A 26,690-nucleotide genomic window follows, 5' to 3' on the forward strand; every position below is an offset into this window, starting at 1 on the left:
CATTTATAGTTTACTACGTTTAAAATAAAGACAATAAATTGAATTTCGTATGAATGTTCCAAGTATTTTGTATAGCGTCGTTTTTTTTCAACGGCAACCTCTTTCTTTATGTCGTTATTCAAATTAAAAACTTAATTTTAGGCACAACTTTATTCGATATAAACAGGGGCGACCTTAGTGATATGCTTCATTTACTTGAAGCAAAGAAACTACATCACTGATTGATCAGATAATTAAAAAAATGTAAACTTTCCCATTGGAATTGGTTTTAATCAGTAAACTGCAGTCTTGTTTAAATACAAAATATTCTATTTAAAACCCTCATGCATTGTCAATTCTATAAACATGCATGTGGTGACAGCCCAATATCCTTTCATCTAATAAGAAGCCGTGGGACAGATTGTGGTTTTCCACTGCCTCAGTATTCTGCTAATCTTACTCTTACCCACAGTAAATCAAATCCTGAGATCCTCTAGTACCCCCGTTTACCCCATTCAACTTTCAGCCACCAGACTATAATGGCCACATTAATGGTAAACAATGTTTTTACATTCCAAGTACACGCGTAAATACACGTAAAGTGAACTGAATGAAAAATGTTAAATAAACATAACAGTTATAATGAACAGCAACTATGAACAGCAACTAGTTTGTACAACAATCTTTTATTATGAATTCAAAATCTACAAAACTGGGATTAGACTCTGTTACAGTCTGGTTGTATGCTTATGCCAGTGGTATGACAAGCTGTTTAAGTGTATTGCATTCAAATTATCTAGATCAGTAGTGCAAATCATATTAAAGTATTCAATACTAGTAGCAAACAGTACAACTCCTTCCAGTATTTTCAGTGCTCCCCTAAGCTTAAGGCATATATATTAAAAATAGCTTTATTTAGGCAGCAGGAAAAGTGAAACAATAACATTTTAAAAGACATTCAAAGTTCTGATACACTCAAAATATTTTGACCATAAAATAAATTCATGGAAATAAATGTCCATTGTCAGTAGTAAAAGGTGAATATTTTTGATATGTTACAGTAAGTCTTCTTCCATATCAAGTTTGCATATATTTTGGGGTACGTTGACACAAGAGGTGTGAGTGATGTTCAGATACACGTCGGATGGAATGTCAGAAAATTAATAATTTAGCTGAAAACACAAGTAATTGTCTGACAAGACCCTTAAATGTGGCAGCTATTTTTAAGACTTATGGAGACTACACATAGTATAACCTCATTCAAAGTACATTCAGTGTCATCAATGGTCATTTACAAAATGACCATCTCTGAATTAACGCTTCAATAAAGGGTTCCCAGGTGTCCCAGTAACTTGCATGTGTTAATTATGATGGAAACAATGTATGAAATCCTAGAAATGAAAAGAAAATCGTTTTCCTGACCTATTACTTTAAAATTGCATTGGCTACACAAGCATTTTTTTTAATTCATAAAACTGTTCTGAAAAGAGTAAAACCGATGACAACTGTTTGTTCTAAACAATACTTTGATCAAACAAAAGGCTCTCAAAATGGATTATATTCTCAAATGTCTAAATTGTTCTTTAAGGTTATGGAAAATAAATATTTTTCATTGAAGGGAGGGTGTCTATGACATACCTCTCACTAACGTTTTCTTTCCCGACACACGCACAAAAAATAATACGCAACTGATTTGATCATCAAGATGAAACCCTCAAGTCTTTACCTAATTTGATAAGTTTAGATTGTATAAACACAGGTTAGCTCTCGCTAAGTTATAGTGATTTGCAGATATTCTGTGTGCAAACGGACATATATAGATCCTAAACTTACTTGCCATCATGTTCTTACACGACATTGGCTTTAAATCCCATTTTTCATTTTGTGGCTTAATGATACATATTTTTGGCTTTTTTTGGTTTGTTATGTGAAATAGCTTATTTCCCAAAAAGCGTCTGGCATAGTTAACTTCCCATTATATAAGAAATAATAATCTGTATATTATATACAATGCAAGCCTTGCTAAATTGTTGAGGTTTATTTTTTAATGTGCTACTATATGACCACTTTTCAAATGTGACAATTCAGTGAAAGGCTTTGAGAAGGACTGCTCTTCCTGATTTCATTGAAGCCCCGCTCGTAATAGTTTTGGCTTATCGCTGCTTCTCAAAGCATTCTGATGGATGAAGAATAAACACGGTCCACCTTAAAGGGGGAAAATGTAAGTCACAGCAAAAAGAAAGCAGATGTGCTCAACTAAACCTGCAGATTCAAGATGTTTCCACATTAGATAATAGATTCCTGGTCATCTGCATTGTCCTCTCTGTCTGCCAGGTTTCCCGAAAGCATTAGGTTTTGGAGCAGGCTGGTAGGAATGGCAGGCTTATAGGACCAGTTGGTTCGCAGCATGGTAAAGGGGAATGAGGAGGAAAGGCGTACGGACACCCTTGCATCATTCTCTGCTGTGCTGCCCTGTGCCCTGGGTCTTTGGTGATTGGTGGCCCAGCTGCACCCCTGGCTGTCCAGCTGCCTCTGCAGCTCCTGCACTTCATCCTGCAAATCATAGACTTTGTTGAAGATGGTGACCAGGCCACCGCCGAAAATCTGCACCTCATGGATCCAGCGGAGGTAGCGCTGTGTCCACACCCGCACCCAGGGGCCATCCAGGCAGGGCAGGAGTTGACCATGGTAGTCCAGGGGTCTGCGCTGCCAAGCCTCGTAGAACTCTCGGGTGCTAGACGAAGGCTGGGAGTCTGGGGACAACATCCAGCGGCTGATGCGCCTCACCCGCAGCATCTTCTTCAGGCTGTCGGCCTCCTCCTTGAAGAAGCCTCTCTTAGGGGGGGTCTTGAAGGCAGAACTGGGCAGGGACAGCTGCCGCTGATGCTAACAATAAAAACGTAGAGTTGTTTACATATTAGATACACACTTAAGAGTTCAAACTATATATTGTTTATAATAGTATCATTATAGGTTTTAACCCTAATAATACTACTAAAAATGAACATCTGCCAAATAACAAAATGTAAATATATTGCATCTGGAAATACACAGGTGGTTCACCTTAGGCCGGTGTGATTTCCGCACTGACTTGTCCTGTTTGGGCTTCTCGGCATACAGAGGGTTAATGAAAAGGTCCTGTGCCCTGCAGTCAAACTGTACTGACCAGTCCCACACGGCAGGGCAGTTCAATGGACCTCTTTGTGAGTGTGGAGATTCTGCCTGTGAGGACGGTTCAACAACGTAGGGACAAGTTTGAGTTCGGAGTACCAAACACTTTCACACAGATTCCAGAATGAGTTACTTGCTAAAATTGAGACCGTAGTACTAATATTTTAGAGTTGTACTCTAATGTAAACTGGTATTTCAACCTAAAACAAATGTAATTAATTGTGTCACAATGAATTAATGAATTAAATAACACTTGACTTAAGAAATTAGTAAGATTGTTATTGTGTCAATTTGTTATAGCTGTAGCTGCATTTAAAACAATACATAATTTTCAGGGTAGCGATGCAGGGCTGCTGTTAAGAATTTACTTAGATTATTAAACATTTTTGGTGGATAGAAATATTAATATTCAACATAACATTTTTTTAACAATTTAAATGTTTAATTTGTGGCTTTAAAGACTCATATTTGAATTTGCAAGGTTCATCATTACTAGCCACTGTTAAAAAAAATAAATAAATAAATGACATGCAGCCTTCCCACCATAAGGCCACTGGCCCGGTGGTACTGGGAGTTGAAGAGGAATGTGCTGAAGACGGGGATGTGTACGCTGTCAGAGAGGACAGTCAGGTATGTCTCGGAGATCTGGAAGGCTGGTCCGTATTGCTGAAGGAGCTGCCAAACACATTCCAGAAAGAGCAGGAAGACTGGGGAAACATTCTGGATTGAAACGGGGTAGAGGTAAGGCAAGTAATGGCATATTATAGTTGAAAAATTAGGGTGATAATACAATAGTTTCATATCTTTCAGTGGCATCATATAGATATGAAATTAAGGCAATGCCATATCATGATAATGACAATTTTGCTCTCTCTCCGTAACATTTGCAACAAGATTTATGGGACTAATTGTACAGTACTCTTAGTGTAAGGGTTTGTGAACAAAAAAATGGCCTTAAAAAACCCTGTGTGTTTGTCCAGTCCAAGACAATTGTAACACTGAAGTGGAAAACCTTTATCACTGAGAATTAAACAACCACAATAGGGCATCAAAACAAGACCCTGAAAGGGAAGGTGAAAATCATATTTTTGAAGCCCCTGAACTTAAATTGTTAAACATATTTGGGCAAGTAGATTGTTAAGAGTTTGTGTAAATTAAAATATTGGATTGGGAAAATAGAAGTAAATATATTTTTAATAATATTACATATTAAAACTGTCTTTTTTCAAAATGTAATTTGATTAACTGTTCATCGTCGTCACCTTTTCCATGGAACATATATTGATTTTCCTTAATCCCATAAGTTAAAAATCAGAAAACAAAACCATATTAATTGAAAATGTCGACTAAAATATGTAATAACCTGGTGCTTGCCTAAAATTTCACAGCCAGTATCGTTCTTCTCAAGACAAAAAATACAAAAACATTTTTAAGAGCTTGCCTCCTTATCCTTGAGGTGTAGCTGGTTGTAGCGGTCCAAGAAGCTGTGCCCACCTGCCAGCCACTCCTTCTGAATCAGACTCTGAAAACCTGTCAGAGTCCTATAGTGGGGATCCATCATCAGCTGGGCAAGACTGGAAACGACGCAGCATAGATCCGATCCGCCCTCCTCTGGCAGAGAAAGACACTGGGCAACGTCACTTGACGCTCAAACAGAGTAGCCTTTGGACACTGTTCTACTTTCCACGATTTTGCCATGTTTCATTTTTTATTTTAATTTTATTTTTTTACAAATCATTCTGCTAGTTTGACTGCAATTCCCACAAGGGCTGCATTTAGTATTACAAGAACATTTATCTCGTCAAATAGTCTGAGCACCCACCACCTGCTGCTGTCAAAGTTATACTTCACAACTTTAGCAAAAGCTTCTGCAACTCCCAACTGTCTTTGCTGGTTGATTCTGGGGGAGCTGATGTATTCTCATTTGATGACTGTCCATCATCAAGTACAACATACATGGGTTGTTTACAGATGACATTTAAAACTGCACTTAACGAATTTTAAGGAAACAACAATTGATGTAAACAAACTCTGACCCAACTGTACTGTGCAGTACACAGAAACGGATAAAGGATATTCAAAATCCAAACACTCACTGTGTCATTTTGGGTTGGTGGTTTAATTTGAACTCGTAAGGAAAATTCAAATACCATCAAACGTTAAAATTGAAAAGGTTACCACAAATAAGGCATGTCATACTGTATGCAGCCTAATTTACATTCTTTGGTAGACCTAAAGCCAGATAATTACATTATTTTCATGATGATTCCACCCAGAGAGAGCTTTAATAACCAACCTACCCATTATCAACACGTTGGTGTTTTCCTTTTCCAGACACTCCACCACCTCCACTGCTTTCTGGAGACACTGTCTGAGGGAAGTCAGGAAAAGTGTCCCATTTTTGAATAAATGATTTAACATTTTTTGTTTTCTTTTTAAGGCTTTAATGTCCCCCCCCCCCCCATTGTACAGCATTTAAGCCCAGTGAGAAGCTGCAGCAGAGCATTAAGAATCACCATGGGTGAGACAAATTAACATAGAACCAAACAACATTTACACAAAAATATAAACATTGGACGGCAACATGTATTGAAAACAGTTAATTAGGTCCAGGAAAACTGGAACTACAACTGGTCACGTGGCCTCTTCCTGTCATTATTATGGCAGTAAATGAGGGAGGAAAGGAGAGGAATGCAACCAGGAGGGTGCTGGGGTGCACTCGAAGTGTGTGTGTGTGTGTGTGTGTGTGTGTGTGTGTGTGTGTGTGTGTGTGTGTGTTTGTGTGTGTGTGTGTGTAAGATATCCACCAGTGAGTATACATGACTTATCCCCATTGGTACTGGTGTAGAAGGTCGGTATAATGTCATGGTGCCTTCAAGCAGCAGAAAGGGCCCCGAAGCCCCCCGAACACCGCAGCCTTGTAGACACCCTTCGGCTGCAGAAAAGCCCAGAGCACCCTGCCCTGTGGCCACAGAAGACCCCGGGCCCCCAGAGAAGCCAGAGGGCAGTGGAGCAACCCCCACGCCCAGCCCCGAGGAGCATTACCCAGTCCCAGGGAGCACGAGGAGACCCCGCACCCACGGGGCGCACACATGTACAACCAACCCCCGGGTGAAGGCACAAGACGCAGCCGCAGGCACAGAACCCAGGCGGCGGGCGCTAGTCCCCATGGCAACAGACGGACACCCCGCTGGAACCGCCGGCGAGCCGGCAAGACTCCCATGCCCGCCCATCCACGCCCCGAGCAAGGAGGAGGTCCGCCCCACTGCAGCCGACCAGACGCCCCACCCGGCGTGAGCGCCAAGTGCCCATACACGTAGCAGCGTGTGCTCAGCGCAGGGCACCTGGATGTTACCCCCCCCGCCGATGGCAGCAGGCCGCCAGATATACTAGCCCTCCACCCCCCCAGCACCCGCGGCGCCCGCGGCAGAGAAGCCCCCCCCCATGGGCCCCGGGAGGCACCTGGCTGCGCTATCCGCAGCCCCCCCAGGTCGCAGCACACCTTAAGCCACCAGGACTCCACCCCAGCCAACAGGGGGACTCCAGCCCAGCCAACAGGGGAACCCACCCGACCGCCCCCCGGCGAACCAATCCCCACACCGACCCACCAGCGACCGACCACCTCGGAAAACCCCAGTGCTCAATGTGTGCTGTTGGTAATTGCAGTTAAAATTGCGGGGTTGGGGGTGTGAGTCCTTCAGGCAAGTCGAACCCGAATCACTCGCACCCCTCCTACCCGCAAACCGTAGTCCGGTGAAGTGTTGTTCGGAGTAGGATTGGTGTGCGAGTGTATGTGTTCTAAGTTAATGCATGGCGTTCCAAATTATTATGCAAATGATATTTTTCTCTGATTTTCCTAAATAGTCGATGCAAATGTCAATTTTGAAGTCATCAACCGTTAGGGTATAATTCAAATCTTATTGAACAAACCTCCCAATGATAACAGTATTTTTTCAAAAATAAACTCAAAATGCGCTGTTCCAAATTATTATGCACAAGAGAGTTTCAAAACATTTTATAGGCTGTAAAGAACTGAAAATGGTAATTTGTTGAATTTGCAGCCTTAGGTCGTCATATTTACTGAAATCAAAAGCTATTTCAATCAAAAACATCTTAACTGGCCAAGTTACATGTTAACATAGGACCCCTTCTTTGATATCACCTTCACAATTCTTGCATCCATTGAACTTGTGAGTTTTTGAAGATTTTCTACTTGAATTTCTTTGCAGGATGTCAGAATAGCCTCCCAGAGCTGCTGTTTTGATGCAAACTGCCTCCCACCCTCACAGATCTTTTGCTTGAGGATGCTCCAAAGGTTCTCAATAGGGTTGAGGTCAGGGGAGGATGGGGGCCACACCATGAGTTTCTCTCCTTTTATGCCCATAGCAGCCAATGACACAGAGGTATTCTTTGCAGCATGAGACGGTGCATTGTCATGCATGAAGATGATTTTGCTACGAAAGGCACGGTTCTTCTTTTTGTACCATGGAAGAAAGTGGTCAGGCAGAAACTCTATATACTTTTCCGAGGTCATTTTCACACCTTCAGGGACCCTAAAGGGGCCTACCAGCTCTCTCCCATGATTCCAGCCCAAAACATGGGACATGGGTGACTCCGCCACGTCCTTGCTGACGTCGCAGCCTTGTTGGGACATGGTGGCCATCCACCAATCATCCACTACTCCATCTATCTTGACCATCCATCCAGGGTTGCACGGCACTCATCAGTAAACAGGACTGTTAGAAAATTAGTCTTCATGTATTTCTGGGCCCACTGCAACAGTTTCTGCTTGTGAGCATTGGTTAGGGGTGGCCAAATAGTAGGTTTATGCACAACTGCAAGCCTCTGGAGGATCCTACACTTCGTGGGACTCCAGAGGCACCAGCAGCTTCAAATACCTGTTTGCTGCTTTGTAATGGCATTTTAACAGCTGCTCTCTTAATCCAATGAATTTGTCTGGCAGAAACCTTCCTCATTATGCCTTTATCTGCACAAACCTGTCTGTGCTCTGAATCAGCCACAAATCTCTTCACCGTACGATGATCACGCTTAAGTTTTCGTGAAATATCTAATGTTTTCATACCTTGTCCAAGGCATTGCACTATTTGACGCTTTTCGGCAGCAGAGAGATCCTTTTTCTTTCCCATATTGCTTGAAACCTGTGGCCTGCTTAATAATGTGGAACGTCCTTCTTAAGTAGTTTTCCTTGAATTGGGCTCACCTGACAAACTAATTATCACAGCTGTCTAAGAGTGATTTCAGTGATCCAAAGAGCCAGACATGATATCATCCATGAGTTTAATTGAAAAACAAAAAATTAAATGTTTGACACTTTCGCAAATCCAATTTCGCAAAATAATTTGGAACGCGGTGTATGAGTGGGATTAAAATTTTGGGACGGCCGAGAAGCACGCTTGGGCAGGAGCGTGAAAGGCAAGATGGCAGCTGCCCACGCATCCCCACCCACATAGCTTGCACCTCACCCATCCCGCAAGCCCTCAGCCTATTGTGTGGTGTATGTGCCGAGTATGAATATTGGCACTGGGAGAGATAGGCAAATCGTGACCGGATCGATCCAGGGGCGCAGCAGGCCGGGGAGGAACCATGCAGACCCCCTCCCCCCGGACCCAACCGTGCCCTAGCATGCCCACCTCCCGTACCTGGTGGCAGCCAACCTACAGCGATCAGCCACGGGCGCAGAGCGGTCCGCCATGCGCCACGCCCCCATCAGGCCCCTAGTCAGCCCCCAGCAGCCGAGCATGCACACCACAGAACTGAGGGCGGCAGGCGGCACCCCCACCCACAGCCCGACCCCCCAGCGACGAGCGCCCCGCGCACCGGGAGTGCCAGAGGACAGGTGTCTCGGCAGCCTGTGATGACAGTAAACCGCCCCCCCCACTGAAGGAGGCCACATGGTGAGCCCCGCGCCGAGCACAGCCATCCACGTTCAGGACCCTGGTTGACAGGACCAGACAGAACACCTAACCAGCCCCGGCTCAACGGGCCACCTGCCCCCCACGGGATGCAGAAGGACACACAAGCCCAGCCACCCTGCCCAGAGGGCGGGGGACCCCAGTGGTGACCTGAACCATCGACCCACACCCCCCGCTCCCAACCCCCAACCCGAGCCCCAGAACCCACAACCACGCCCCAAACCAACACACGGACGTCAGCTGCAGGTACTACCCAGGAGCACGCCCCCCCACCCACCCCCGGAGACAGGCCAGCTCAACTCAGGTAAAGGAGCGCGCGCCACCACCCAGACCCCCCAACTCCCCCGTGGAGCTCCAGGATCCCCCATGAACACAGGCCTACGCTCCACGGACGTCCCCAGAACCACCCGGGCATCCACCCAACCGCAGAGCCCCGGCAGACCAGGAGGACAACCACATGCCCCAAAACACCACGACACTGCCCCGACTTAGGAAGACTCAATTATTAAATGACGGAGTTTTGTCAGTGATAAAAGTAAGCCCATATTTCATTAAATGAATCAACATTTTTTTTGGTAATTGCCAATAGCTTTTCCATTGAGATATATTCTATTAATAACTGCAACCATTGGGATGTGGTGAGATTATCTTTTTCCAATTGAGTAATGTTGTTTTCTTGGCAATTGTTAAGGCAAACAAAACGGGTTGGTAGTGTTTAAGTGGTGGGTCGACTGAGGAGAGGTCACCGAGAAGCCATGTAGACGGGGAGAATGGAATGCTGCGACTCAGAAGGGTTGATAGCTTCTTGGTGATGTTGGTCCAGAATGCTAGGATAGGTGGGCAGAGCCACAAGGCGTGAAAGTAGTCATCTCTGGTATTAAGGGAACAGTGAGAGCAGATGTCTTCATCCACAAAACCCATTTTGAGTTCCGTGATATGAGCTCTGTGCAAGATTTTAAATTGGATGAGTTGCATTTTGGAGTTGCGGGTCATAGAAAAGGTGTTGTTGCAAATAAGCTTCCAGGTTGCTATCGGTGGGAACAGCAAGGTCTCGTTCCCATTCCATGGTGGGTAAATATGAAGTGTCATCTGTTTTTAATAAAAGTTTGTATATTCTGGAAAAGGGATTTTTCAAGTGACCAATATGAGTGAGGTGTTCAATCATTGGAGGTGGTTGTAGGATGTTGTTCGTCAATTCGATTTGAAGTTTTAGAGACTGCTGTATTTGAAGGAATTGAAGGAAGCACTGGCCACCGATATTATACCTTTGGGTTAAGGTAGGGAAGGATATAAGCAAATTGTTTTCAAAATGTGTTCCAGATGAGTAATTCCTTGTCTTTTCCAAGACCTAAAGATTATTGGTCTGTTTTTAACCAGAAAATCTGGGTTGTTGCAGATTAGCGTGAATTTGTTTGGTGATAGATGAGTGTGACCAGAGATAGAGAGCTTGAGGAATTTCCACCAGGCTGACAGAGTTGTTGCGATAAATGTTTTTTTAAAGCAACTATGTTTCCTTATTGATTCAGTAAGGAATGGTAGATCAAATAATGATAATTCCTGACATTCTGTTTGTTCATTGTCTTGCTCTGGTTGTAACCATTTAATTATAAATTGAAGATGGTTTGCTAGATAGAAGTATCTAAAGTTTGGGGCTGCTCGGCCTCCACAGTCTTTGTTTTTCTGTAGTGTTGCTAGTTTAAGTCTCGGTTTCTTGTATTTCCAATAAAATGTATTGACTATTGAGTCTAGAGTATTAAACCAATGTACTGTTGGTTGCACGGGGGTTTATTTTTGGAAGTATATTCATTTCCACTGCTGCTATACTACCAATTAGTGAGATGGGTAGGTTGTTCCATCGAATTAGGTCTTCTTCAACGGATTTGAGCAATGGAGTGAAGTTAAGGGTAAACAAATCTGACAGATTGGTGGAGATATCAATAGCAAGGTATCTAATATGGCCTGTTGTGATGGTTATGGGAAGTTTCTGGGTTGCAGCATTGCAGCCCCCCCCACTGAGTAAGAATGTGGTTTTAGTCCAATTTATTAAATAGTCTGAGATAGCTGAGAATTTAGATATAAGATTGAACAACTCTGGTAGGGATGGGTTCCGTACGTACAAGATATCGTCTGCATACAAACTGATTTTGTGAACAGAGTTTCCTGTTTGTATGCCTACAATATTACTGTTTTGATGGATGGCTGCCACGAGGGGTTCTATAAAGATGGCGAATAGTAAAGGGGACAGCGGACATCCTAGTCTTGTGCTGCGTTGTAGAGTGAAATGCTGTGAAGTGTAACCATTGGTGATGACAGAAGAAGATGGAGAGTTGTAGAGGATTCTGATCCATTGAATGAGTGACTAGCCAAAGCCCAATTTTTTGAGGATTGAAAAGAGATATGTCCAATTAACTCTGTCAAATGCTTTTTTCGGCATATCAAGAGGCAATCATAGTATTTAAGATGTTGATCAGACTGAATAAACGACGCACATTGCTGGATGAGTGTCTGCCTTTGACATAGCCTGTTTGGTCTGGGTGAATTATAAATGGAATTACTTTTTAAATTCTGTTGGTTAGTGTTTTGCTTATAATTTTAAGGTCGCAATTAATAAGGTTTATGGGTCTATAACTGGAGGTGAGGGTTGGGCCCTTATTGGGTTTGAGCAAAACCGAAATCAGAGCAGTATTCATGTGCGGTGGCATGGTGGATGTGCAGAGGCATGGTGGACGTGCCGTGGCATGGTGGAGCATTACGTTTCTCAAAAACTAAGTGCTTAGCAAGATGTATGAACAGTAAAACATTTAGTATTTTGTTTACTTTATTAATCCCTTATGCTTATTTAAAGTTGCTCCGGACAAAAGCGTTGGCTCAATGATGTAATGGAATGTAATCAGGCCATTCTTATTATCGAAACCTGGGATAAAGAGAGGAAAAAATGGCTGCCATCATGTAGGAAAGGATTGACCCAGTAACTGTGAAGGATCTATTAATAGCTCACCTGATGATGTCCAACCATCCGCAGCTGTCCAGTGAGGAGAACCATTTCATATCAGACACCCAGAAGTCTGTTGAGTTGTCTATAAGATATAATTAAACAAGACATATAGCGTGAACATTTGCACCGTGGTTCATTGTTGACATTTTACTGCCACAGAATTGCATTCTGGGATATGTTTACAGCCATATTTTATGCCAGTAGCCACTTCAGCCAATCCGATTTTTTACTGAGTTTTGATTGGTAAGACCAACCAATAATTTCTGCTTCCAACACATCAACTTCAAGAACTGACTGTTTACTTGCTGCCTAATATATCCATCCCTTCACAGGTGCCAATGGAACGAGATGAGCGATGTTATTCACTTCACCTGTCAGTGGTTTTAATGTTTTGGTGTAGGTTGGCCATATATACAATATACGTATATCTCACCGCCTCCTGCACGTTATGAGTTGACAAAACAAAGGAACTCATCCTGAACTGAGGAGCCACTCTCACCACTCACCCTCTGTAACCAACCTGTGGAAATGGTTCGATTTTTTAAGTATATTGGAAGTTAGGAACACACATTGATGATAAACATTGAGCTTCCCAGACAATGCTGATTTTATCTATAATTAAGCCAACCAGAGACTGGCTTTTAGAAGGATTTCTTTTACGGATTTCATTGATCTATACAGACCCCCCCCCCCCCCATGAGTTTGAGATGCTCCCCCCAGGTCGTCGCTTTCGAACACCTCAGGCAGAAAAACAAGTCTACAAGAGGTCTTTCGTGCCTAATGCAGCTGAGCTGTTAAACAAAATTTGACGATGATCACTGAATGTCTGGGTTTGTCATGTACTGTACTGTCTGCTCCCACTCTCATCTGTGATGACACCAAATTGCCGTATAGTGCCTGGCGTGAGGCCAAAATGATTTTCCAGCAATGGAAAAATCATATTCTTTCCTATATTAATCTCTAAGCAGGTGTGACAATGGCAAATTTAGCATATTACTGAGAGAGATCAATGGATGATCACCTGGTTTCCACTGGCAAGAGAAGCCCTTCTTTTAATAGTAATTATTTGTATTTTAAATCTATTATTATATATGTAATAACCAGTGGTTGTCGCTACAAAATAAAATTGGAGGAAAACTGGTTCATGTAAGTGAATCAAGGGTCATATCTAGCCAGCATGCTAAGAGTAAACAAACACACTCAAGGCCATGTTCAGAGTTGCCAGGTCCACAGTTTTCCCAGGAATTGGGCTTCTTTGTAAGTGTTGAAGCGGGTTGTTTTTTTCTGTCCACTGGATGGGGGATGGCTGGGTTTGTCATGGAGACCTGGCAACCCTTACGTTTTGTTTTTGCGGCATTGCTACTGAACAAGCACAGGTCCCAGATAGACGCAACTATAGCAGCATGTTAGAGAGTGACGGCAGCCTCCAGCAGTGATGTTGCTCCACCTGCAATGACTGTTGGAGATCAACACCCGGACCATATTTACAAGTAATGTTTTCTTATGTCAGAGTGAAAGATGCGTCCTACCGAAAAAGTGCCCCTTATGCATTGGAAAATATGGAAATATTGGCAACCAGAATAAAATCATAGCAAAAGGATTTTTCCCTCCACAGCATTTACTTTTGATACTTAAAAGGTGCAGTGCGTAAAATTCACAGAACAGAATTGGTAGAAATAGAAAATAATATTCATAAATATGTTTTAACCCATGTTTTATCATGCATTATGAAAATAAGAATCGTGTTGGCTTTAACTTAGGCTGAGCTGTTTTTAATCTTCATAAGGAGTGGGTACGCTTCACAGAGGCCACCATGTTTCCTCTACAGTATTCACTCGGATGCCATCTCCAATATGCCATCTCCAACCTCACAGCTAGATGAAACTAATTTCTACACACTGCAACTTTTAAGTCCATTTAATATCAGCTCACTTCAGATCACTAAGGCTTTTACTCAAGTAGTATTATAATGAGTGACTTCACTCATTATAATACTTATAGAGTCACTTTAACCAGAGTAGTTTTTTAGTAAGATACAGTATCTGTACTTTTAATCAAGTGTGGCTTTAAAGTACTTTTTCCCCCACCACAGGTAATAAATAACCTGGAGCCACAACTCAATAACCTGAGCAACTCCCAGCAGCAGGAAGTTCCTCACATGGAGAAATCAAAGCTCATTAGAAGTTGCGAGAACGAGCCTGTCAATTTAGAATAATTCAGATTTATCAACACACAGGTCGTGAACCCGGTGGTGATTTTAGCACACAAAGTTAGAACATTTCTACACACATTCGTGAGGGGGCCCATTTTTATAATTTCTGCCCATTTAGATATCATGCAACCTTCACAGTGTGTCATCAACGATGATATGTTGGTTTTAGACCATGTATTGTGCCATACTAAAATTGCCAGTTACTTGATTGTGCGTTGTGATAAATACAAGTCTAAAATACAAGATTATTTTTGGGGCAATTCTGACAAATCGAATCAGCTTCAAGGAGGGAAGAGCTTGGCGAGGCTGTGGGGTCCACTGACCGATGAGGAAGAACTGTTTGAACTTGTTGTAGGACAGCTGGATGTCCTGGAGCGTGGGCAGGGTGTCAGAGAGATCCTCCGTCTTCACCGAGAAGAGGTAGTTGTGGGCCACAGCTGTCAGCATTCTAAAAAGAGAAGCAAGAAACGCCTTTGATGTGACAACGTTTTCCCAAATGGCATGTGCTGATGACATCCCCTTCCTAAAGTACCACGGGAGTGAAAGAGAATGATAGCGGTCCAGAGCGTGTATTAATGATGGACAAGATAATCTATGCAGATATAACCATGTCTGGGACGGGAGAAAATGTTGACGTTACGAAAACTTACTTGTACCACAACTACAGATGGAGCACCAAACACTTACTCAGGTATATAGGTACACGCATCACTGATTTCAAAGATTCCTGTGTATTTACTATTTCCAGTAATTAATGTATTTGCTTCATTTTGACAAACATTTAATGTATAATAAAACTGTCACTCATGCAGCCTCAACATTAAAATTGAAGAGTGAAGAGTTTCCATGACGAGATGCCATGATTAGATGGTTACTACGGGAATTCTCTTCACAGTACACGGGGATACAATAGAACATTCTGAATGTGTTGATTCCTTATCAATTCCGCATCAGGCCGAGTCTTACTTTTCCATGTAAGATTGAGCGACATCATCCTCCTGTAGCAATGGGAGGGATGATGTTTTAAAGAGTGCACATCCACTGTGATGGGACCAACACCAGATCTGAAACACAGCGAAAGAAAAAAAAATAAAAAAAAAGGCATTTAGTTAACAAAAAACAAAAGCCAACACAAAAACAGAATTAGTGTGAAAATGCAATTGTGGAAATGCGAAATTGCAAAGATAGAACTTACAAGTACAGTACAACATAAAGTGTTTAAGACAGTAGGGGTTTAAGGGCTTGATTCAGACTGCTCAAATATATGCAGGGCTTTGAAATTATGTGCCAACCAAAGCTTTTTACCAGCTATGATTGATGCCATGTCTCACTTTGTCCCCTTAGACATAAAAAGACTGGACGATATTGTTGGTCGGCTCAGGTCCTCCACCTGCTGCCTGGACCCTCTCCCTACCACACTTTTAAAAACTGTTTTTAACTGCCTAGCACATGAGGTATTAGAAATTTTAAACGGCTCTCTTCAATCAGGTATATTTCCTGCAGCATTTAAAACAGCTGTCATTAAACCACTCCTGAAGAAGAGCCATCTCCATACAACAGTTATTGCCAATTTTAAGCCCACTTCCAACCTGCCATTCCTCAGCAAAATACTTGAAAAACACCTTCAGCTTAACAACTATCTAACCTCAAAGAGCCTTTTAGACACTTATCAATCTGGTTTTCGACCTCACCAAAGTACAGAAACAGCACTTATTTAAGTTCTGAACGATCTGCACATAAACACTGATGCTAGAAAACGATCTGTTCTTCTGCTCCTGGATCTGTGCTGCTGCCTTTGACACTGTTTACTGTCAGTGTACTGTACTGTTATTAGCGAGATTACAAAAATGGGTCGGCCTATCTGGCCTAGTTCTAAATTGGTTAAAAACCTACCTACTGGACAGGAAGTTCTTTGTGTCCATTGGAGATTTTGTGTCGAGCAAAGTGAATATTATATGTGGAGCGCCCCAAGGTTGGATTCTGGGCCCATTATTGTTTAACCTCTATATGCTCCCACTTGCACATATTATAAAGAAAAACAAAATACATTACCATAATTATGCAGATGATATACAACTATACATATCCCTATCTCCTGATGACCTACTCCCCATACACTCCCTCACTCAGTATATTAATAACATTAATGCATGGATGTCACAGAACTTTTTACAACTGAACAAAGATAAAACAGAAATACTCATCTTTGGTGCAAAGGCTCAAAGACAGAAAATTGCATCTCATTTCAATTCTCTGTCCCTGGAGAGCAAGAATGAAGCCAGAAATCTGGCTGTAACCATAGACGGCAATCTAAATTTTAAGAGCCATATCAATCACATCACAAAATCAGCCTTCTCCCATCTAAAAAACATTTCAAGATTACAAGGCTTCCTGTCAAAAGCAGACTCTGAAAAATTAATCCATGCATTCATAACGAGTATATTGGACTACTGTAATGGCCTATTCACCGACCTCCCGAAATCAGCTGTGCAGTGGCTACAGCCAATCCAAAATGTGGCTGCACGTGATCTCACTGGGACAAAAAAGTTTGAACACATCACACCTATTCTTAGAACTCTACATTGGCTCTGTTAAAACTAGGATTGATTTTAAGATTCTGCTACTTGTGTATAAAGCTATAAATGGCCTTGCACCTCAGTATGTAAAATAAATGATAATTATACACCAACCAGCAAGAACTCTCAGGTCCACAGGCAGTGGTCTTTTAACTATCCCTCGTACCAACTCTAAAGCAGGGGAGGCTGCCTTCTGTATTTATGCCCCAAGTAAATGGAACACCCTGCTGAGGGAATTGAGAGAGGCCCCCCAGTCAACTTTTAAAAGCAGGTAAAAAACTTTGCTGCTCACTGCAGTCTATGACTGACTTCTGTGTTTGTGTGTGTGTTCTCTATGTTGTGAGATTTGTGTGTGTGCTCTGTATGCTGTCAGATCTCTTTATTCCGCAGACTGCTCTTATGATTGCACAGACATTTTCTGCTGCTGTTTCTGTTGCGGGGGGTTCTTTCATTGCTGTTTCTGTTGTTGCTGCTGCTGCTGTTTTGTTGTTGCTGCGGTTTGTTTTTGTTTCTGTTGTTGCTGCTACTGCTGTTGTTGTTTCTGTTGTTACTGCTGCTGCTGTTGATGTTCCTGTTGTTGCTGCTGTTGTTATTCTTTCTGCTGTTGTTGCTACTGCTGTTGTAGTTGATTTTGTTGTGTGTGTGTGTGTGTGTTTTTTTCGAGGTTGTGAGATTTGTTTATTTGGCACTGATTGTTCTTATGATTGCGTAGACATTTTCTGCTGCTGGATCTGTTGTTGTTTCTGTTGATTCTGCTGTTGTTGCTGTTTTTTCTGTTGTTGCTGTAGCTGCTGTTTCTGCTGTTTCTGTTGTTGCTGCTGGTGTTATTGTTTCTGTTGCTGGTGTTATTGTTTCTGTTGCTGCTGCCGGTGTTGCTGTTGTTTCTGTTGTGAGATTACAGTGAGAGGATCATGACAAGGGTGTTTTCTTCAGAGAGCATCAAAAGGATCTCCCTCCCGAGGTTTGAATGAAAACTTGACCCATAATTTACAGATGTTAATTAAAGCCCCGTGACTGGATTGAGATGAGATGGTGCACACTGTTGACTCAGTACAGATGAGGAGATTTCCTGTTCCAGTGATGTTTTTGTGTGAACGTTACTTCGTTGAATCGTTTCCAACTTCACCTGATTTTAGATTAGGGATTTCAGATTGTTCGCCGTGTGATTGCCTTACTATTTCCTGGCTTTGACCCTCGCCTGAACCATTTTTGGGATTTTGGAACGTGGATTTTGGCTTGGCGAACACTCGGCAAGCGCTAGTTATTGCTGCTGTTGTTGCTTCTGTTGTTGCTACTGCTGTTGTAGTTGTTTTTGTTGTTGCTGCTGTTGCAGTTGCTGTTGTTTCTGTTGCTGGTAAGATTTTTGTTGTTGTTTCTGTTGTTGTTGTGTTGTTTCTGTTGTTGTGTTGTGTGTTGTAAATGTTGTGAGATTTGTGTGTGTGTGTGCTCTGCATGCTCTGAGATCCGTTTTTTCCGCACTGGCTGTTCTTATGATTGCACAGACATTTTCTGCTGCTGTTTCTATTGTTTTCTGTTGTCTGCTGCTGTTTCTGTTGATGCTGCAGTTGCTGCTGCTGTTGTTGTTGTTGTTGTTGTTCCTGCTTTTATTGCTGCTGTTGTTGTTTCTGTTGTTGTTGCTGTTGTTTCTGCTTTGGTTGTTTGTGTTGTGAGATTACAGTGATAGGATCATAAGAAGGGTGTGTTTTCCAGAGAGAGCGCAAGAGAGAAAATTATCTCCCTCCCGAAGTTTGAATGAAAACTTGACCCGTGTTTTACAGACGTTAATTAAAGCCCCGTGACATGATTGAGATGAGATGGTGCACACTGTTGACTCAGTACAGACAAGAGATATCCGGTTCCGGTGAGAGCTACCACTTCTGGTTCCGGTGACGTCTTTGTATGTGCATTACTTTGTTGAATCGTTTCCCAACTTGACCTGATTTTGGATTACAATTTTCGGATTGTTCGACTGTGATATCCTTACTATTTCGTGGCTTTCACCCTCGCCTAAAGTGTTTTTTGGAGCGTGGACTTTGGCTTGGCTTGCACTTGGCTAGCGCTAGTTGTTACTGCTTGTTGTATCTGTTGTTGCTGCTGTTTCTGCTGTTGTTGCTGCTGCTGTTGCTGTAGTCGTTTTTGCTGTTGTTTTTGTTGTTGTTGTTGCTGCTGCTGGTGTTGATGTTGCTGCTGTTTATGTTTCTGTGGCTGTTGCTGCTGCTGTTGTTGCTGCTGTTGCTGTCGTTGTTGCTGCTGCTGTTGCTGTTGTTGTTGTTGTTTCTGTGGCTGCTGTTGTAATTGCTTTTGTTGTTGTTGTTGTTGTTGCTGCTGCTGCTTTTGTTGTTGCTGTTGTTTCAGGGGCATTCTTTTGGAATGACCAGCTGACAATGTTCTTTCTTTGATTGTATTTCTTTGTCAAGCGCATTGTGTTGCCCCGGTATGAAATGCGTTTTATAAATAAAGTGCCAGTGTGACAAGAAACTACTTACCAAGGCAGTGCTCCCGCCTTGGCAAACGAAGGACAACAACCTACGAAAGTTTACCCAAGCAGCCACTGTTGGTCAGTTGAATGAGGAAATACACTTTCCAGCACCTTAAAAGCTGAGTAATTTTAACAGTACGTCTTTACATACATATATAGGATTTTTGCTGCCCTCGAAAAAAAGCTAAACAAAATTTAGATAAAGATGTTCTCCACACAATAAGACAAGCCTGTGTTCCGTAATCCAAAAGCTTGAACGTACATGAGTTTTTGTTTGGTGTGTGCTGGTTAAAAAAAATGCTTTTACTGATATTACTTCAGGTTGTCAGAATATTTTACAGAAAGTCGAGCATAAAAATAAGGAATTCAAGTTATCAAAAATTAGTTCAAGCACCACTATGCACAGCTTTGGCGCACGTCAGAATCAAGCCCTTACTGCATAGCACCTACTGGTAATCCCTTTCCCTGGAACAGCGTCATGTCTGCTTCCAAAATGTTTGCTGGAACAACGAAAAACTGGGGCAAGCTGTAAGGGGATTAAATACATTTAATTTCAAAATAGTAAATTATCTACTTAACAAATAACCCAATTTTCTAATTATTTAATTTAAATTAATCTAGCATGCATGACGGCAAACAATGGTTAAAAACGTTCATTTCAACTTCACAACAATTATTTCTTTATCAGCCAAAATCAGCCATGATTTCTCCCAGTTATCCCTGCAATCTGATTGGTGGACTTACAGGGTTGAGAGATCAAAATTGGCATTCTCGGTAACCAATCGGCAGGCCCCTTTGGTTCTCTCCATGTCCTGGGCCCAGTCCTCTGCAGAGTCAAACATCATGGTTCTCTGCTGCCTCTTCATTTCTAAAAAATAAAATAAAATCCACACCTCAACACACATTTTTTCTTTTCTTAAAGATACTTCGAAAAAGGGTAGACGTGACAGACGAGGAGGCATGGTAAAGACACGGTCTGCAGGTGATGGTGCCGGCTTCTTCCCGCCACGGCGCAGCTGTACCCTGCCTGCCAAACAGCCTGATTGGTAGGTGTGCAGCAGATCACAAAACGTACCCCTCGGACTGGGTCACAGTTTTGAGTCACGGATCGGATCACTTTTTTGATCAGCAAAAAAATTTAATAAAAAGAAAGGAAAGAGAGACAAATATAACTTTGCTTTCCATTTATTCTGTAAAACACTGAGAGCAAGGAACTTTTGTCCATGGTCTTAAATGAAAACAACATACAAGATGTCCAATGTTTAAATAAAATCTTAAAATATGTAAAATATTCAATAAACTCCAAAATGAGGCACGCACATTACCTTCTTCCTTTAAACATGGTAGTGAATGAAAAATAGAGAGATCTGCCCCCAGTAACTGAATTTAATTCCAATAATAAACCAGTATCATGTTCAATTGCTCACGTTTATAACAAACAAAATTTCATGTAAATCGGTTCAGAATTAAACCAATTACAGTTGATTTTGTAGAGAAGTCTGCATCTCTCTATACACAATTCCAATATGGCGGACACACAGACCTATAGCGGCCACATACAGCAGCTCATTCTCGACATGTAGTAAAGTAACAGCAACATAGCGCAACGTACCGTGAACCAATCATTGCGCTTCAGAGTGAAAACATAGCCTGTGTAGCGTCTTTCTTCTTTTCACTGCAACTCTGCATCAATATTTGTGGAATTATTACTTTAAAAACTAAATGCAGTAGTAAAACTGTATTTCACTATGATCGTCACATTTTGCAATTGAGCCAAGGTTCACATGCAAGTCAAACTGTGGGGGCTGACCAGTATGGATTACGGATCAACTACGTTCCTTTACACCACTACTCATTACCACTCATTTGTCGGATGCGGCTGGGAGAGTTTTCTTATGTCTTTTCCTTTGTTTTGCATTGGGGATCGGGTGGTGCAGGAGCCACCACACCAGATCGCGGAACGGACCCTGATGCTCACTGACAATTTCTGTTTTATATTCACGTTTGGCCAGCGGGCCAACTAGCCCTGCAGAGTCCTCTCCAAATCATTGGGAGAGGAATGGAATTGATCAACACATAAGAAAACTCTCCCAGCCGAGTCTGGCCAAACAGCGCTGAGGAGGTTGTTAGGCGGACACGGTACAGCTGCGCCATGGCAGGAAGAAGCCGGCGCCATTACCTGCAGACCGTGGCTTAACCACACCCAGTAGATTTTATTTTATAAGAGAGCAAAGAGCAACTGCAGTAATGGGATATTTCATGGCCAAATAAACAGGAAGTATCCCTGACTGTCCAGGATAATCTAATGTGCCATTCTCTTATTTGCTACAGTTATACCTAAGATGTTGGAAAATAAGTTACCCAAAAGACAATCCACTCAACAATCAACAAGTATGTAAATATTTGAAAATTAGGTCCAAAGATTATTATTTGAAAATGGTTGTAATGGAAAATACTGAACTAACCCTATGCCCACTTGTAACCCCATATCGGCTTTACGAACAACAGTAACATTTTGTACGGTTGGCCCTGTTGTCGGGCAGCTCACAATTACAAGTTGTTACGAGATGTTGAAGATGTTGAAACTGCTGAAACAATTGCAACTGCCTTTGTGACCTATGCATATGACTACACCCTCAGCAACTGCCTTTGTGACACCCTCACAGCAACGGTCCATGTGACGTAGTTGATATAAACCCTCGAGCAAGTTGGTTTGGGGGAGTTTGTCTTTGCTGTTCTGTGCTCCCCCACTGATTGCAATCTTGTATACAATAAACTCAGACGAAGTGACAGTTGTCATATTTTCTGTTTAACCTGAACTATCTCACCCCATGCATCGACCACCACCTGAGTGGCTGGAATTTCCACTACATGTTCATACTTCTGTAACTGAGTTAGACATGAACAACACATAATTAAATCCACTATCAGAGTAAGGAAACTCCACTTTTATTTTACTTGTTACCGTCTACTCTCTGTGAAAACAAATCTTGTAAAATTGTGTATTTTCACAAATATGTCTGGATCAAAGCAAGCAGAGAAAATTTGTGAGTAAAAATCAATCTCACTGTTTTATCAAGTTCACCCACACTAGATTACATTCATATAAAATTAAATAAAACAGTCCCAATTAAAAAAATATATAATATAATAAACAGTAGTGACAAGAAATATTTAAAAACAATTCCAAATTCTATCACTGCATGGATTGCTGTCAACACGAGTGTTATCACAGATTTCTGCAAATATATTGTTTGACAAAGCAAATGAACATAATTTTGTTAATATAACCACTGACTACATAAAACAAACGGCCTTTTCATCACCCAAAGCTCTTATTGTACAGTAACATGAAAATACCTGACCCACACACACACACACACACACACACACACACACACACACACACACACACACACACACACACACACACACACACTTTTTCATACCTGGAAAGGCGGTCTTTTCACAGAAGGCAAAGGCAAAGATATTTTTCAGAGGCTTCGGCTCCAAACAGTGATGGATAATTCCTTGGAAAATCTACAAAACCGCATTATATATTTGAGTTAAAATCAGTTCATCCCATACTGTACTTATTGGTGCCATTATTACTAGCTGCCCACTAACACTACACGTCAACAGAAATATGCAAAAATCGAACACATTTAAAAAGGTCATATAAAACAACAGCTGCTCACTTACTATAGCATAGAATTATAGGTTTTGCTGGTGAGTAATCCCATTATTTTGTCCTCCAAATGCAACATTGATATGCCTGTAGAGGGCTGCAATTCTCCATCAACACTACTGACAGTGTCTACATCATATTGTAAACTGTCTGGGGTTTTTCTATTCCCTGCACCCTTTTGTCAACAAAATTCCTCCATCGCTGCTGTGTACCAATGGGACATTTATTGGGCAAAACACTATGTATTATTTCCCTCCATACCCGTTTTGCATCCTCCTCTTTACAGTAGGTCAGGGAAAACTGGAACACTCTAAGGTCTTTGCAGTGGATGATGATCCTGGGCGGAAACTTGTTTTTGACCACGCCTCCCGTGAGGAGCTTTTTCTTATCGTCGTTCCCTGGAAATAGAAAACGGCGCATGTGAGTCAAGTATGCCAAAAAATTAAAATAAATCCTTGAATGAATTAATCCTTGAACATTTGTATACCTCCGTAGATGTTATCCACACATGAAAGTGGAATGTCGTTTTCGCCGTAGAGTTTGTTTTTAAACAGATGGGCCTACGAGAGGAAATAGAGCATAGAATATGAACAAAATTCGACCCGATGGGGGGGATGAGTCGTTTCAATTATAGGTTTAACATAAATGTGTGCAATGGCTGTATCACAATAAAAGTTCAAGATTTAGATACCTTTATAGGGTGCTGTGGTTTCTGTAACAGTGTTATCAACAGTGTGGGAGGCAAGTGTGCACACATCCTCTTTTTTTTTGCTTTTAATCTCACCTCTAGTAGTCTTTTGAATTATTACACAAATTGCATTTCTCCCTCTCTCACTACAGATCAACCTGGTTTACCCTAAAACCACCTATCTCAACATACCTATAAACCAAAAGCCAACCCCCGCCACCTTTCCTGCCAGCTATGCCCATCAGTTACTACTGTACGCAGCGGCGGCTGCAAGGGCACAAAAATAACATGTCTGTTGTCAAATGTGCATTGGAAACTTTATGGCTCCCATTAAAATGACCTGACAGTTATAAATTGAATCACTGGATGTTCAGATGTTTGATTCTGTTTTCAGTCTGTGGAACTTGCATAACAAACACACCCCTGGATCTATCCCAGAACCATTAGGCTTGAAGACAATGTCTCAGAGCGCAATTTTCTAGAACTAGAAACTAGGAGTAAGCGCTCCAACCTAAGAAGTTTGAAACACGAATAGAATGTGTTAAAAAAATAAAAATTAAAAATAAATAGTACTGCGGATTTGTAAAATTCAAAAAATACACCAGTCACATATGCAGTTCCTTAAAACTGCTTCTGTTATCAGCTAGTGAGGTATACTTCAGAATAATTCTCTATCCACGCCGGTACTTCCTTATTTCAAGGACGGCTCTCCCTCACTCATGTTGGGATGTATACCAATAGGGTAGCTCTGGAGTATGCCACAGAATATTGACAATAATTCAGAGATGGTAAGGAAGTGCATAAGATAAAACACACAATATAAATGCGGAGGATATATGGGAGAAGGCTAAAACAGTAGTTTAAAGAGGTACTGCATGCAAATTACTCAAGCATTTGAGGCAAACAACTGACAAAATGTACATCTCACCGCTTCTTCCGCTGGCACTTCATCAGTGACGAAAGCCACGCGAAAGTTTGTGCAGACAAGCGTTCCAAAGACGCCCCGCTGGGGGAGGTCATCTTGGGTGTATTTCAGAACGGTTCCAGCGCTGCAGAACACCACTTCACCTTCAGGTAGACAACACACAATGTAACGCTTTCCACAAGGCACTGCATCAACCCAGCACTTACATGAGCTAGAATTTGAAGATCAGAGAAGGGATGAAAAATACCAATAACATATTTTGACCGCAGAGGTCTTGGCCAATGTGCCGTGTGATTATATAATCATGACCACTCGACATGTAATGTGACAATTTTGTCACAGTCATTTTACCACTTTGCGACCAAGCGACTACAACCTTTTTACGGCAAGTTTATTGAGCTGGACTTTCGGTATTTTCAGTGGTCGCTACATTCAATGGTGCTCTCCATAATTGACTCCAGCAGACTGGTTACCATGGTATTAAGTTATTAACCATATTACTAATGGCACATGATCAGTCTGGAGAAAACTAGATTAGATTAGATTTGCTGAATGTGGCCATTAAAGTTGACGAATGAATTCATGGAAGGTTGCTAAAATGTTAAATATGCCATAGGTTATCATTTAGTATACCTTGTAATAGATCAGGGAGCTTCTCCTTCTTTGAGATGACCTTCTCTGGTTTGATTTCCTGTAAAATAGAGAGAGGTGGCAAAGGAATATACATAGGCATGCCACTGAATAAGAAATGTTTAGTGGAAGACAGCTTTTGCGTTTCACATTACAGCATACAACATTTTCCTCCATCCTTAATTTATGTTTTTGTTAATAATTTAATTCACTGGACTGTGTATTATTCATTTAGAAGCATTTACTTCCCTATTTTATACTCTTATTTCCTGTTTACATACATGGTTTGACAACATTTCTCTTATTTATTTATTTACTTACTTACTTAATCAAAACATCCCGTTTGCTTTACCATAACATTGATCAAAGTTGAAAAAAGGTTCCATATCAACTCTTGCTCTGAACTTTGCATTGTGCTATTTGGACAGCAAAACTCAGCTAGGACCCCTGCTTTTTCAAAATACTAGACTGTCTTTCTTTAGAATAAATGTTCCATGTAGCATTTATGTGTAGAGCAAGAGTTTGTGGTCGGTCAAAAACAATTGGATCAACTGGATAAACTGGGTACAAAGGCCCATTAGGTTGCAATGAGCTATGAATGCTTTGAAAGAAGGATTCGACGTTTCACAGTTAAGGAACCGATTTATTTAAACGATTGGAGTTACAGATTGTGTTATTTTCCTGAAGGCTACTGCCCTTAGTGGCCTAACTTGATCAGCATCCGTCATCTGAATCCTGCTTGTTGCTGTGGTGATTGACTCAGAAACTATGTAAAACAAAACCACCACCAAACATATTTCCAAGCCTTTACATAATAATATAAAGTCTAGACTAGTCGAGACTGACGAGCGACCATCATGGATCGAAAAAATTCCAGCAGCAAAAAAAACAAAAACAACACCAAACACCAACATCTATTAGAACAGAAATTCGGATATGGCTTTCTTAGTTTCCTCGCTATATTACAAAAAACAAGAACATAGAAACTTATCTCGGCTTCTGAGTGATTGACTTTGTCGGCTGACCTGACGGTTGTGTGTCGCAACAAGAGAAAGACACATCCGAGTATTACGATGCGGACTGTTTAGCCGGCAGGCTATACTGCTAACCGGTGGGACGTCCGGGAGTCGGAGTGACTTGGTCCGGTCGTCAGACGTACTCCCTTCTTCCGCAGATAAAGCCGATTTGTTATTGCTGCTAGTCTGTTCTTGTGCAGTTCTTTACCGAGCCCTCCGACTGGTGAACCCCACCCTGTCCTGCCCCGTACCAAGTTCTTACCTCGGGGGTGACATAAGAAACAAACGACGGCTTGGAAGACTTCCCTCCGCCGCTGCCGATACTCGACATTTCGGCAACTTCTGGTAGTTCGCCCGCGTCAAGCTAACTAGCTATCTGCGCTCAGCGGCGACAGTTG

At 41.8% G+C, this 26,690-nt stretch overlaps 1 protein-coding gene across 1 annotated transcript; it reads right to left on the bottom strand.

Annotated features, from left to right (window-relative positions):
* Positions 1-682: 682 nt before the first annotated feature.
* On the bottom strand, positions 683-26,690 carry mtmr12 (myotubularin related protein 12). Its single transcript, XM_080004149.1, has 16 exons — positions 26,555-26,690; positions 25,280-25,337; positions 24,650-24,789; positions 23,521-23,593; positions 23,295-23,431; positions 22,795-22,885; positions 20,090-20,213; positions 19,796-19,871; positions 15,257-15,354; positions 14,614-14,738; positions 12,082-12,160; positions 5,451-5,521; positions 4,592-4,761; positions 3,694-3,870; positions 3,043-3,201; positions 683-2,865 (listed from the first exon to the last, which is right to left on the bottom strand). The coding sequence occupies exons 1-16, from the start codon at positions 26,621-26,623 to the stop codon at positions 2,266-2,268; spliced, it is 2,247 nt and encodes a 748-aa protein (XP_079860275.1). The 5' UTR covers positions 26,624-26,690; the 3' UTR covers positions 683-2,265.

The sequence above is a fragment of the Zeus faber genome (genome assembly GCF_960531495.2).
Source record: "Zeus faber genome assembly, chromosome: 7".
NCBI lineage: Eukaryota > Metazoa > Chordata > Actinopteri > Zeiformes > Zeidae > Zeus > Zeus faber.

Coding starts and splice junctions, on each gene's coding strand:
- mtmr12 (XM_080004149.1), bottom strand. CDS start 26,623: ATGTCGAGTATCGGCAGCGGCGGAGGGAAGTCTTCCAAGCCGTCGTTT. Junction 23,594..24,649: donor AAGTGCCAGCGGAAGAAGCG/GTGAGATGTACA, acceptor TTCCTCTCGTAG/GCCCATCTGTTTAAAAACAA. Junction 14,739..15,256: donor GCTCAATCTTACATGGAAAA/GTAAGACTCGGC, acceptor TTCTCTTTTTAG/AATGCTGACAGCTGTGGCCC.